General features: G+C 44.3%; 1 protein-coding gene across 1 annotated transcript; it reads right to left on the reverse strand.

Annotated features, from left to right (window-relative positions):
- Nucleotides 1-9,217: 9,217 nt before the first annotated feature.
- On the reverse strand, nt 9,218-14,653 carry actr5 (actin related protein 5). The gene is made up of 9 exons (XM_034144562.1): nt 14,112-14,653; nt 13,261-13,499; nt 12,882-13,051; nt 12,101-12,318; nt 11,719-11,883; nt 11,252-11,353; nt 10,937-11,076; nt 10,561-10,693; nt 9,218-10,077 (listed from the first exon to the last, which is right to left on the reverse strand). Exons 1-9 carry the CDS (start codon nt 14,487-14,489, stop codon nt 9,760-9,762), a joined length of 1,863 nt encoding a protein of 620 aa, XP_034000453.1. The 5' UTR covers nt 14,490-14,653; the 3' UTR covers nt 9,218-9,759.
- Between the last annotated feature and the right edge of the window lie 209 nt (nt 14,654-14,862).

The raw sequence follows: 14,862 nt of genomic DNA on the forward strand, positions 1-14,862 counted from the left end.
CTCTTTTTCCAGAGTCACATCTATGTTTTTTTAATTACTATGAGATCTGCATTACATAAAATGGAACCGTCAACCTTTAGTTCAAATAAGATAATGATCATTTAGAAACCTGGAAGAAGGGGGTTTTTCATAGCAGCAGAGATTTTTTATAATGACTTCATTAGCTTTAGGCGTAGGCTCCACGAGGACGAAAACGGGTTGAATCCGCATATTTCTCATGCGTATAGCCCTTTAAGCTAGACGACGCCGTAAGGGAAACGTAGAAACATACCCCGCAAACGACAACGGGTCCAAAGGTGGATAGATCTGGGAACGGAGCGCTCTGGGGGGTCCAACGGGGCCGTGGGGTCGCCTATACGGTCATGCGTTTCATAGCCCCGCCTCTCCCCGCGTCTCCCCACCTCTGCTGCTCACCTCCGCAAAAGTACACTGCACACTGATTTCAGATTATTTATCTTTATCTCGATATGAACATAAACGCGAGTGAAGTCTAATCTGACAGGACGGAGACACGCAGCTCCTCCGGCTGTGAAGCAGCGAGAGCAAAACACACACTTCAAGTCAGATCACCACCCTTAGCTATTTTAATTACCTCTCAAACTACCTAAACTAGTTATAAATATGTTTATTTTTACTGTCGGGTTTACTCACTGGATCAGCTGCTGCATGAGGAAGCATGAAGATTTAAACTTTAACACACATTGACCGCGAAAAACTCTGTGCGGTTCCCTCGGCCCCCACCCATGGATGTGCCCCCACCGCGGAGAATAAACAGAAGTGCAGCCATGACAACCATTCTTCTTCGCTGCTTTTGTGGAGGAAGTTGCTGCTTTTGTGGAGGAAGTTACAGCGCCACGTACAGGTTCGGCATATGTACTGCAGCTTTTCCAGCGGTTGGATGTAAACGGAGCCGTCTCGTGGAGCTTGACACAATCCGGTGTATATTGCGTGTGGTCGGAAGGTTTTTTGCGGTTGCATTTGCGTTACTCCGATGCGTTTTGCCGTATTTGTTCTCGTGGAGCCGGGGCCTTAGACGAGGTGTCTGCAGATCCCAGTGTGAGACAAGGCCATGTGTAGAAACAGTACTTCTTCAATAGATTAAACCCTGGATTACTAGTGACCTGAAAACTCTTTTAAATAAGAAAAAGGAAGCTTTTAAGGCTGCTTTTACACAGGAACCTTTGCGTTTATGCACAGTATGCGGCGCGCTTTCAAAAAAGTATTCCGTTCACATGCATTCGTTTCATTTAACGTGTCTGTTCAAACGAGACCGCTGGAAACGCTGTAGTACATATGCCGGGACTGTAAGTGGCGCTGTAACTTCCGCCACAAAATACACCAAAAGCAGTGAAGAAGACCCCGGAGCAGCCCCGCAGCAATGTTGCCATGGCTACCCTTCTGTTTATGCCCCGCGGTGGATTTAGCAACATGTAGTAGTTAATTTAATTCTCCATGTCCACTTGTTGCTGATGGTTGTGGTAGAGGAGCTGTAGATTTTGCACTAACATCTGTAGCATGGTCGAGCTGTAGATGTTGTACTAACATCTGTAGCATGGTCAGTAGCAGTAGCACTAGCAGTAGCTACTGACAGTAGCTACTGGCCATGCTACAGCAGTGAGCAGCATCGTTATTTTTTCAGGAAATATTCGTATAGAGGCGATTACACGGACTCCTTTGACCCCCCCAGAGCATTTAGTTTGCAAATCTATTCACCTTGGGACCTGTTATCGTGTGTGGGGTCCGCTTGTTACGGCCTCGTGTAAATAATAGGGCTATACGCAAGAGAAACTATGCAGATACAAGCCGTTTCGTTCTCGTGTAAATGTGGCCGAGCTCCAGCAGAACAATAGCAGGGATGTCTGGGCTGGGATGAAGGCTATCACTGGCTTCAAAGGGAGAGACAGACTGACTGTGGGCACCCTGGAGAGGGCCAACGAGCTGAACACCTTCAATAGGTTTAGCTCTCCGCCCGCTGCTGTCTCCTCCACCTCCACTTCACACCTCTCCTCCACCACCCAGCCTGGCTTCTGCACCCCCCCTCTGCTCACATTGCCGCTGACCCCCCCCCCCCCCTCTGCTCATCTTGCCTCAGACCCCCCCCCCCCTCTATCCCCCCTGCCATCAAGCCCCCCCCCCCCCCCCCCCCGCTTCACTGTGAGCACAGGACAGGTCCAGAGACTGATGGAAAAACTCCACCAAGGCAAGGCTGCTGGCCCTGATGGTATCAGCCCCAGGGTCCTGAGGACCTGTGCCCGCCAGCTGTCTCCTGTTCTCCAACATCTCTACAACCTGAGCCTGCACCTGGAGACCATCCCGGTGCTGTGGAAGACGTCCTGCGTTTTTCCGGTCCCTAAAAAGAGGACTCCTTCTGGGCTCAATGACTATCGCCCTGTAGCCCTCACATCTCATGTGATGAAGGTGCTTGAGAGACTGGTCTTGGCCCATCTCAGACCGCAGGTGAGATCATTCCTTGACCCTCTGCAATTTGCCTACCAGCCTCACCTGGGGGTGGACGATGCCATTATTTACCTGCTGCAGCGTGCTCACTCATACCTGAATGGATCGGGTTGCACTGTGAGAATCACCTTTTTTGATTTCTCCAGCGCATTCAACACGATCCAGCCTCGGCTACTGAGTGACAAGCTGCAGGCTATGAGGGTAAACTCGTCCACCATCTCCTGGATTACCAACTACCTCACGGACAGACCACAGTACGTCCGGCTGGGCAGTGTGCTGTCTGATGTGGTGGTTGGTAGTATTGGAGCCCCACAGGGGACTGGGCTGTCTCCTTTCCTGTTCACCTTATACACCTCTGACTTTCAATACAACTCAGAGTCATGCCACCTGCAGGAGTTTTCGGATGACTCTGCAGTGGTAGGGTGTATAAGGGATGGACGGGAGGAGGAGTACAGAGCGCTGGTGGGTGATTTTGTTGAGTGGACTGGTGGAAATCATCTGCTTCTGAATGTGGCCAAGACCAGAGAGATGGTCATTGATTTCAGGAGGAAGAGGACATCTCCTCCTCTGCCCCTGTGCATTCTAGGAGAGGATGTGGCAGTTGTGGAGGTCTACAAGTACCTGGGAGTGCAATGGGCTGAACTGGAGGATCAACACTGACGCTGTGTACAAGAAGGGGATGAGCCGACTCTATTTTCTGAGGAAGCTGAGATCCTTCCACGTGTGCAGCAAGATGCTGGAGATCTTCTATCAGTCTGTGGTGGCCAGTGCACTCTTCTTTGCTGCAGTCTGCTGGGGGGGCAGCATAAGAGCCGGTGACACCAGCAGGATCAATAAACTGATCAGGAAAGCTGGGTCAGTCATCGGCATCAAGCTGGACCCCTTTGAAGCTGTGGTGGAGAGGAGGACACTGAACAGGCTGTTGTCCATCATGGATAACCCCACCCATCCTCTCCACCTGCAGCTGGACAGTCAACGGAGCTCCTTCTCCAACAGACTGCTGCAGCTCCCCTGTCACAAGGACAGATACAGGAAAACATTCCTGCCCACTGCAATAACACTACAATAAATCACCTCTGGCTGGAAGAGAACTCTCTGCTCCATAGTTTCTCTTGAAATTAAACCACGTTGTACATTTTACTCTATAATCTGTTCAATATTTATACTCCATATTACATAATGTCATATATTTTGAATATATATATATATTTGTATATATAATATCTGCATGTATATTTTATTTTTTATTTTATTTTATTTTTCTTTCTATTCTTGTATATTTTGTAGTTTTGTGTTATTGTTAAATGCCTTTTATGCTGCTGTAACAACAACAATTTCCCAATTTGGGATCAATAAAGTACTATCTATCTATATCTATCTATCATTGCTAGAGGTTTCTTTATCATATTTGTTTAAAAAGGATGATTTTCTTTTGGTTAGAGAGGAAAAGTGAATGTCACAGGAGCAGTTTGAGAAGTTTCTCTGAATGTTTTAACACTTTATTTTTCCCACTGTGGGAACGTGTCATATTGAAATCCTTTGTAAGTCACTTTTAAACCAACCTGCCAAGCCCACAGCAGATGTGTCATACTGGAAGGGTAGAAGTGGATGAAGTGACTCTTTAAAACTCTGGTTGAATCTGCTCAAATGATATGAATTGTCCCATGATTAGAGGCTTTGAGGACACTTCCAGGAGCTCATCTGCAAAGGATAGATAGATAGATAGATAGATATAGATAGATAGATAGATAGATAGATAGATAGATAGATAGATAGATAGTACTTTATTGATCCCAAATTTGGAAATTGTTGTTGTTACAGCAGCATAAAAGGCATTTTACAATAAAACAAAACTACAAAATATACAAGAATAGAAAGAAAAATAAAATAAAATAGAAACTATACATGTTGAAATAGAAAATATACATGCAGATATTATATATACAAATATATATATATATATATTCAAAATATATGACATTATGGAATATGGAGTATAAATATTGAACAGATTATAGAGTAAAATGTACAACGTGGTTTAATTTCTAGAGAAACTATGGAGCAGAGAGTTCTCTTCCAGCCAGAGGTGATTTATTGTAGTGTTATTGCAGTGGGCAGGAATGTTTTCCTGTATCTGTCCTTGTGACAGGGGAGCTGCAGCAGTCTGTTGGAGAAGGAGCTCCGCTGACTGTCCAGCTGCAGGTGGAGAGGATGGGTGGGGTTATCCATGATGGACAACAGCCTGTTCAGTGTCCTCCTCTCCACCACAGCTTCAAAGGGGTCCAGCTTGATGCCGATGACTGACCCAGCTTTCCTGATCAGTTTATTGATCCTGCTGGTGTCACCGGCTCTGATGCTGCCCCCCCAGCAGACCGCAGCAAAGAAGAGTGCACTAGCCACAACAGACTGATAGAAGATCTTCAGCATCTTGCTGCATACGTTGAAGGATCTCAGCTTCCTCAGAAAATAGAGTCGGCTCATCCCCTTCTTGTACACAGCGTCAGTGTTGATCCTCCAGTTCAGCCCATTGTCTAAGTGCACTCCCAGGTACTTGTAGACCTCCACAACTGCCACATCCTCTCCTAGAATGCACAGGGGCAGAGGAGGAGATGTCCTCTTCCTCCTGAAATCAATGACCATCTCTCTGGTCTTGGCCACATTCAGAAGCAGATGATTTCCACCAGTCCACTCAACAAAATCACCCACCAGCGCTCTGTACTCCTCCTCCCGTCCATCCCTTATACACCCTACCACTGCAGAGTCATCCGAAAACTTCTGCAGGTGGCATGACTCTGAGTTGTATTGAAAGTCAGAGGTGTATAAGGTGAACAGGAAAGGAGACAGCACAGTCCCCTGTGGGGCTCCAATACTACCAACCACCACATCAGACAGCACACTGCCCAGCCGGACGTACTGTGGTCTGTCCGTGAGGTAGTTGGTAATCCAGGAGATGGTGGACGAGTTTACCCTCATAGCCTGCAGCTTGTCACTCAGTAGCCGAGGCTGGATCGTGTTGAATGCGCTGGAGAAATCAAAAAAGGTGATTCTCACAGTGCAACCCGAACCATTCAGGTATGAGTGAGCACGCTGCAGCAGGTAAATAATGGCATCGTCCACCCCCAGGTGAGGCTGGTAGGCAAATTGCAGAGGGTCAAGGAATGATCTCACCTGCGGTCTGAGATGGGCCAAGACCAGTCTCTCAAGCACCTTCATCACATGAGATGTGAGTGCTACAGGGCGATAGTCATTGAGCCCAGAAGGAGTCCTCTTTTTAGGGACCGGAACAACGCAGGACGTCTTCCACAGCACCGGGATGGTCTCCAGGTGCAGGCTCAGGTTGTAGAGATGTTGGAGAACAGGAGACAGCTGGCGGGCACAGGTCCTCAGGACCCTGGGGCTGATACCATCAGGGCCAGCAGCCAATTGCCTTGGTGGAGTTTTTCCATCTGTCTCTGGACCTGTCCTGTGCTCGAAGCGGGGGGGGGCTGATGGCAGGGGGGATAGAGGGGGGGGGGGGGGGGGTCTGAGGCAAGATGAGCAGAGGGGGGGGGGGTCAGCGGCAATGTGAGCAGAGGGGGGATGCTGACGCCAGGCTGAGAGAAGGAGGTGAGGTGAGAAGTGGAGGTGGAGGAGACAGCAGCGGGCGGAGAGCTAAACCTATTGAAGGTGTTCAGCTCGTTGGCCCTCTCCAGGGTGCCCACAGTCAGTCTGTCTCTCCCTTTGAAGCCAGTGATAGCCTTCATCCCAGCCCAGACATCCCTGCTATTGTTCTGCTGGAGCTCAGTCTCCAGCTTCTTCCTGTAGGAATCTCTGCCCCTCCTCAACTTGTCTCTCAGCTCATGCTGGATACTCTTCAGCAGTGATTTGTCCCCAGACTTAAAAGCTTCCTTTTTCTTATTTAAAAGAGTTTTCAGGTCACTAGTAATCCAGGGTTTATTGTTGGGGAAACAGTTGACAGTTTTAGCGGGGTAATATTGTTTGTTCACAGAAGTTGATGTATTCTGTGATGCAGTCAGTCATGTTATTGATGTCCTCTCCATGTGGCACACAGAGCACGTCCCAGTCAGTGGAGGTGAATTATGCTCCAGATATTATCGTTTACAAATGACTGTGTTTCTGATTATTCTATGGATATTCTCATACCACTGTGAAAACCTCTGTCCTCTGTGAAGAATACAGACTCTTATTCAAGAATGTGGGAGTGTTTTTACTCAATTTTGAGTGGAATAGCCCTTAAAGAGGAATATCTGTTAACAATACCTAAAACAAATAAACATGTACTGGTCAGTGATAATACAGAAATAGATAAAACTACCCTAAAGTGTATATAAAACACTTTAAATTAGCTCCTGCTTACTTGATAGGTACTTTGTTATTTACTTTTATTCACTATTTACTTTTCATATTCAAACTATATTTTGTTAATAAAACGTTGTAATACTTTAGTAAACATTTTATATTCAGGACATTATTCACTCTAATTTGTTATAGATTGACATTTACATGAGAATATCTTCTAAATACTTCTTTAATCACGGCTCGCATTTAGGTGCATTACTGTACAACAAAAAAGTAACAAATAAACCCCTAATATACATGTAAGAAAAGTTGAATGCCACTTGCTTTACCAGGAAGACATCATGACATCCTGTGTTATAACCACAGTTCCACTCCTCACTGTACCGACCAACTGGAAGTCTCTACCAAGAACAAAACCCCAGGCTTCCTACCCTCTATTCCAACCCACCTATGTTCTCAAAAGTCTGCAAACGTGTCCCTGTGCAGAGTGAAAACCTACAGGAAACATGGCGAGCAAAAGCACGGGTGTCTGCAACAAAGGTTGAGTTGGATTTCAACATGTCACCTTGTGTAACCATGCCAACAGGACAATCTGCTATCGGGCTTTTTTCATCTCTTTAACTGTCAAGACAAAAATAGTAGCTAATGTTGTTCAGAATGTGTGACAGGCTCCGGTTTTACACAGGGAAAATAAAATAAGATTGTCCAACCATTAGGAAAACTCTCATTGTGCATCTGTCTCATGGCCAACTCTGGCTCCTTATTCTCTGCTCGCCTCCAACCCAGTGACATGAGCTCAGCCTGCTGCTGCTGACCTCACAGAATCCTCCTAATTGGACAGTAGCCAACACCATGGCAAAACAGGGCAGGCGTACCTGCAGCTTCACTTGAGCTCTGTAGAGAATGTATTTAGAAAGCTAATGATGTACATTGGTCCTAGCAGTGAAGTTGAGTCGTACATGGCTGACATCTGGCAGGGTGGTGAGCACAGGGGGGGGGGAAGCAGGAATGAACATGATTATATCTGCAGGACACCATGAGCACCATCACATGTTGATGACGACATGAGCTGAAGGGATAAGAAGATCAAAGCTTTATGAAATAATACATATTAAATATGTCCCACAGTAAGCCTTGGAGAATTATTTCTCTCCTTTTAACGAACCAAAATCACAAAATGGGTTTAAAATTAGCTTAACACAACAAAAATACATTATCCATTGTCTTCTTTGAGTTCCACCTGCAGTGGATTTTTATTTAAATATTATCCCTTGTGGGATTGTATTCATTAGAAATTAATCCTGTTTGTAGCTTTTACACGTAAAGATTGCCTTGTTTTTCCTTATTAATCCCTCTTGCTACATTTGAGCCAATCAGCCTGCAGTCACAGGCCTGTTTTGGCTCTGATTAGCCTGTGTGTGTGTGTGTGTGTGTGTGTGTGTGTGTGTGTGTGTGTGTGTGTGTGTGTGTGTGTGTGTGTGTGTGCTGCTGCTGCTGCTTGAGGAGAAACAGAACTAGCTGGCAGACAGTCTGAACCTAAACCACAGTTTAACACCACATAATGCTATTACACCACAGAGATCTGCTGGGTCAATAATGTGGACAAAGAAGAAGCTAACACACCTGCAAGACTCCGGATCCTCAGTGAGAGTCAGATCAGGTGAGCGAGGGAACATTAGGACATTAGGCTGTTTAAGCAGTTTAGTTTTAGATTAGTAGGCTGAACACACAGTAACATTTGTTCAAAAGGCATTCAAATGAAACATGATCTGTTTGAGCATTAGTGGAAACCACAAGTGTCTCTTTTGAAAGATTGCTGACATAGCAAACTTTGCTGCTGTACTTGCATGAAACAGCTTTTCAGAACAAAAGTGTGAAACTTGTTGTTTGGATAAAATCTACAAGACATTACTATTATAGAGGTCAGTCTACTTTAGTTGTATAATATATCTGCCATTGTGATCCAGCTCAGTTGCACTGTAGAGGCTGAGAACAGGACATCTAGTGTTTAACTGTGTCATCTAGTGGTTTAAAACTATATTGCAACACCTAATTATACATACTGCATTCAAAGGCTCAGTACACACCGTCACATAGATCTGGTCTATTCTATTAATGCCAATCTGTTTTGTACTGGTTAAAGCTTGGAGATGTTTGTCTGCACTGAAAATAAATGATCAAGGATTTTGCTGATGTTTTAGTTATTAATCGTGAAAAAGTATTGAAGTTTCTCTGAAGCTTTTCGTAAGTGAGGATATGTTTTTGATTTTTTTTTTTTAAGTTGTAAATTGATAATGTTTGGGGTTTCAAATCTTGGTTGGAAAACTGTGGCCTGGAAAACTGAGAGGGGAGTACTTCAAGAACCAATTGATTTATCGAAAATAAATCAGAGACATTGGGTCACTTCTGTAGAAAGCTGCCATACTTGCCTCTCCACTCGTCATTCAATCAAAAGCCAACAGATGTTTGCATTGGTGAAAATATATTTTACAAACATACAAAAACAAAATCTATTTACATATACAAAATATAACCATTGTCCTTTTTAAGATCATTAATTTGATGACCATTCAATATGAATGTGATGTAGCCAAGCATTATGAAAACAAAACAAAGCTAACTCAGTCAGGAGGTTACAAAAGTCAGAGACCAAACGCAGATAAAGGAGTATTGAGAACAGACAGGTTAAAAGATGGAAATGGTGACTTTGTTGGTACTCAAAGTATTGAGATAATACTTGCATTGACAATAATGTTCGGGATCACATATATTCTGATAATCTTTCACAAAAAAAAAAAGACTGTGTTCTTTTTTACCTTTGTATGCATCAAGTTCAAACCTGCTTGTTAGGTGTTGTTGAAAGGCATTCTGGGAAAGATTAGAGGTCACAAAGTAGTCAAATGAAAGTGGGTGCACCTGAAAAGGTAAACACTTCCCCTCATCAAAAATGACTTTCGGAATTCTTTGAACATCATTTAGTTGTGGTAAAGGAAAGATCCCAGTTTAGGAGGCAACCATAGAAACATCAGCAGCAACAGCAGAACAGGATGGAGTCAGGGCAGGCGTAACCGTGGTGACAGCAGCAGAAGGGACAGTTGATGTCGGCATGGTAACCGAGGGCTCGGCGGGGCGAGCAAGAAGTGGTTTGACGAGTTTCATGGGAATAAAGAGGTTGGAGGCACAGTGCTCGCTGAGGTACTCGCCTCCCTTCTCCTCGTACTCCTGCCTGCTGATCCAGCCCTCCCCCCCCGCTGGGTGCTCCAACGCCCAGTCCCTCGCCCCGTACCAGGCGTCCAGGGCCGGTTGCGACGCCATGGTTACCTAGAAAAGAGCCAGTCACAGTTCAGATGCATTAACAAAGAGGGTCTAGTATTTTCTACCTTTCTATCCATTAACTTCGGCATTCATTCAGTGAATTTATGTCTCTTGTTATTACACCAAGATTACATTTGGAGCATTTTGGCAGAATGGCCTCGGGAACTTTTAGCTAGATTATGGGTTAGGGTTAGGGTTTAATTTGAACTATTTACTTTACTTTGAACTATACTTCTTAATTAAGTTACATTATGGATAGGTTATGTTCTGTGCAAACAAAGAAAAAAATCAAGTTCCAGTTCAGAATATTTGTACCTGTATCATTTGCTCGGAACAATATACAGTATATCAATCTCAGAAACAAAAAAACCAAGACATTTCTTTATTGGTCAACATCAGTATCGAGGAAGAAGGCGGTGGTTCAGAACTGAGTGGTTTGGCCCTTTAGGTGTGTGTGGTGATAAATAGGGTTTTAAAGGGACCTTATACCTTGAATTGTGACTGGAAGGGCCTCATAGCCAGCAGCTCTCTCTCCACTCTCTCCTTCATCCCAGGGTACAGCATGTTCCCTCCTGTCAGAAACACATTGCTCACCAGCGCCTCCTGCTGCTCTGGAGTGTACCTGTATGACAATATGACATTGTTTCACATGTCATTTTCTAATATAAACAAGTTAATATGAGAAATAATGTGTTTAATATGCTAAAAGGAGAGGGAGAAAATACAGTATTTTTGTGTTAAAATCAAATAAGAAAGAATATGTTGGTTGTGTCTGCAGGATTTCATTAGCATATGGCTATGTGTTCACATGCACCTTATTGTATATGCACGTGTGTTTTGTGCACCTGTCATTCTGTATCATTACCTGGCCAGGACATACTGCAGCGCCTCCATCAGTCCCATCTGCTCCTCTCCTGTCGGCGAGGGCTGAAAGAGGAGCTCTGGACATCGCAGGCGCTCCGTCCCTACGAACAGCTGGTGGTACTCCGCCATGTTGAACACGGGCTGGAGACAAGACCAAATGTTCAACTTTTGAGCTAAGTGTGCTTCATTACTGCCATGACACAAAAACATAACACAGGACAAACGTTCTGCCACACAGTAAAGTGGCAGACAGCTTCCTGCACAGCATTAATGAGGATCTAAATCTTTATGTAATCCTGAGTCTCTGTGCCACTACCTGAACATGAGCAGGTTTTTCTGGCAGCGTGTCCTCAGGGAAGTCCGGGTCCATCAGCGCCACCCCGTCTCCCTCGTCCATGGGGTGCTCCAGCTCAGACACCTGGCAGAGAGCAAGAGAACAGCCTCAGGCTTCATGTCAGCTGCAGCACATCCAGCGTGATGACATGCAGATCATTCATTATTATTACATTTGAATGTGATCTCAGCTCTGTGGCTCAGCTGCTGTCATTATTCTTCCGTTATGTCATTTAAATATGTATCTTTTATTTTATTCTAAAACGGGACAACTAATATGAAACCCAATTTCTCCTGAGATAATTAAAGTATTCGGATTACTTTTGTGGACAATAAAGTGTTGTTTGCCTTCTTGGAAAGCATTTTATTGTTGGTTAAAGCATTTACCTATCTAACCTGTAGAGAAGTTTTTATATATCTATGTATATATGTACTGTATATATGACCCACCTCCGTCTTGCCCTCTGCTCCGTCGCTGTGCAGCAGTTTGTGTCGGCCCTGCTCCACAGCCAGCTGCAGTTTGTTGATGTAGGACTGCAGCTCTTCAGCAGAGTCCATGTTGAGTTCTACCAGGTTCTTATGAAAGTGATCCAGCAGGCCGTCTTCCAGCAGCTCCTGAACAACCAACATCAAATCAAAAAGAAAGGAGTTAAAGCTACTTTTTAAATTGTGGATGTTTTAGAGTATTTGTCCTAGTATACAGTTCATCTTTTATCACGTGATTGTCAGATGTAAGTCTTCCAGCAGTTTATTAAATCTCACGTCTTACACATATAAAAGTCATCTTAAAGACCTAAAGAATAAACGGTGTATGATAGAATAGGCCTCTTGCCTGCACGCCCATCAGTCTGTCCAGCCTCTCCTGGTCCTGCAGCAGCTTCTCCTCCCGCCGGCGAGCGTTGATCTCCTGGAGCCGTCGGAGCTGCTGAGCTCGTCTCTCGTGCCGCTCCTCCACGCTCACAGAACCGCCCGGCACCTTCCCCGAGAAGGGGAGCTGCATCCGGTGAACCTCCCGCTCATAAAACTCTGGGCTGCGCCACTTCTCCAGCTCTGGGGAGAACGAAACAAGAAGGGAATGGAAAGTAAATTAAAAAAAGAAAGGAAGAAAGTTGACGACCTGAATCCCTTCTGGCCACAGGGAGAAAAATGTATGTCTGTGTTTTTATTAAATAATCAACTATTTAAAAACTTGTCATTACTGTAGGTATGCTTTCTATTATATGTTTAGTGTACAATGCTTTGGTACCATTTGTCTGTAATTTAGGTTTTTGTCCACATTACTGCAGTTTGTATAAGAAACTTGGCTTGTGTTCCTTATAATAACATTACACAAACAGCCTCCTTATTTATGATATCTAGTGACTCTGAAAAATATCATTAGCTTCCAGACAATTCTGTACATCATTCCTTGAACCTGCATACTCGCTCCTATTTATGTGAAATGTCTTATGTTTATTTTTTCTTTGTTTTACTTTGTACTTTTAGGTTTTAGGTCTGTTGTTTGTGCTTTTATTTGAAAACCTTATGCTGCAATCTTGGCCAGGAATAGATAAAAAAAGAGACTTTTTATGTAAATAAGAAGTAAAACATTTAAGATATAAAAGATACCGTACCATCTTGATAATCCTCAGCAATGTAACTGTGTTCATGCAGCAGTTCCTCCACGCGGCTCAGAGTGACAGCAGCGAGGTGACCAGGGTATTTCAGCTGGAGGAGGCGCTGCAGGTAGGACGCTGACTGACTCCCAGCCACGTTCATACGCTTACAGTTCACCGCATCAAACCTGGAATCAAAATCATATAAAAATTGAACTCTACAAAAGAAAAATCGCGAAATGTTTGTATGATGCATGATGAGAGTCCTTAACAATTTTGGGGATCAAGGACAGACAGGAAAAATTCTTTCTTGGAGAAAAACAAAACAAGTAAGAAGAATATATAAAAGTGAACTCTAGAAAAGGACAAACAGACCACATATAAAAGGCTTCCTCACCTTCCATTAATGACCGGCAGGATGTGTGAACAGTGGTATCCTGAGGACAGAACGATGCCGGTGTGAGGCGGCTGGACGCTCCTTTGGGTGTTATTGTGGTAGAAACTGTACAGACTGTCCACTCCATAGGAGACGTACGGGACGTGGTAACACTCAAACAGCAGCTCTGACATCATCTGCCGGCAGTGCAGCGGGTTGCAGGGCGCCTCTGTCACGACGATGGGTTGTGACACACTGCCCTACAAAAGCATGGAGAGAGTAACATTGACTGGTTGTCAGGTAGACTGATGTTTTAGACAGTGACAGATAAAACCATATTGGCCAAACATTATCAGCATGCGTTACTTTATATTCACTTAAAAAACGTTTCTCTTTGTGCTCTCATGTGCTTCATTTTCCTCGCAATATTTGTATATAATGGAAGAAGTCCAATAAAGAGAGATCTCTCCTACTTGTTAGGCACAGTAATATGGAGTCAATGTGTGACAGGACAGAATATATTGAAAAAAGGTATTTCAATGTTTGATTTTAATTAACACATCAGTACAAATAATACAAAAATTGTTTCCAAATAAGACACATTTAATATATCTTAAACGTAATTGATATGAGCAAGTTAACACGGAAGTATTGACATTATCATTAGTTTTGTGTCATTGAAAAATACTTTATTGATGGTCCCCAAGTGAAACCCTGTCGTTAAAAGCGCGGGCCCGGACGTGAAATAACTTTCCTCTGAAATTGTGAAACTGCGGAAGAACACGCAGCTAGATCCAGAGTGAACGTCTTTCGAAGACCCCAACCTTAACGAACCCCCGAGGTCTCTCCCCCAGTCCTCGAGCAGCACTAACCTCAGAGCCGATCCCCAGGTGAGCGAACACATGGTCGAACATGAGCTCCTGGATCTCGAAGTTGACCACCACGTTTCGGTCGAACTGGCTCTTCAGCAGCCACCGCAGCGGCTCCAGGTTCGGGATGTCGTTACCGATCTGGGTCTCACTGCGCGCGGCCCCCCTGCTTCGCGCGGCCACCGACTTGAAGAGAAGCCGCGGAGCCTCACGCTCCTCCAGCGCCCAGCCGGCCCGGGTCTGGAAGGAGCCGTTATCGATCACTATGGGGGCCGCTGTGGGGGCCAGACTCTGGGAGGGGGGTTCATAAATCGGGTCGGGAGAGGATTTAAAGTCCTGGAAAGAGAAGATTTGATACACCGGTTCATGTTTGGAAGCCATTTTGGAAGTGCGTTACTGAAAAATACATCCGAGTGGAGTCTGTATGTCACCCACTGATGGTTCCCAGTTGATTTTAAATACACTATTTCAACATACAGCCAATGAATCCGCTTGCAAAATCTACAGCAATATAAAGAAAAATATCAGAGTAGAAATGTATATATTTTTGATAAATGTAATATAAACGAGGACAACAATAGTGATGTTTTTGCTTGTTTCAAAGTGTGGCACATACATACGTCTGCTTTTTTTCTTCTTTACAACTAAACACACGTTTTAGGCAGTATACGAATGTGTTGTGTGTGTTGTTGTCGTATTTCTAAGCATTTACATATTCAAAGTTGTGACATTTGTTTCGATATTCTACCACCAG

The sequence above is a fragment of the Trematomus bernacchii genome, unplaced genomic scaffold (genome assembly GCF_902827165.1).
Source record: "Trematomus bernacchii unplaced genomic scaffold, fTreBer1.1, whole genome shotgun sequence".
Taxonomy (NCBI): domain Eukaryota; kingdom Metazoa; phylum Chordata; class Actinopteri; order Perciformes; family Nototheniidae; genus Trematomus; species Trematomus bernacchii.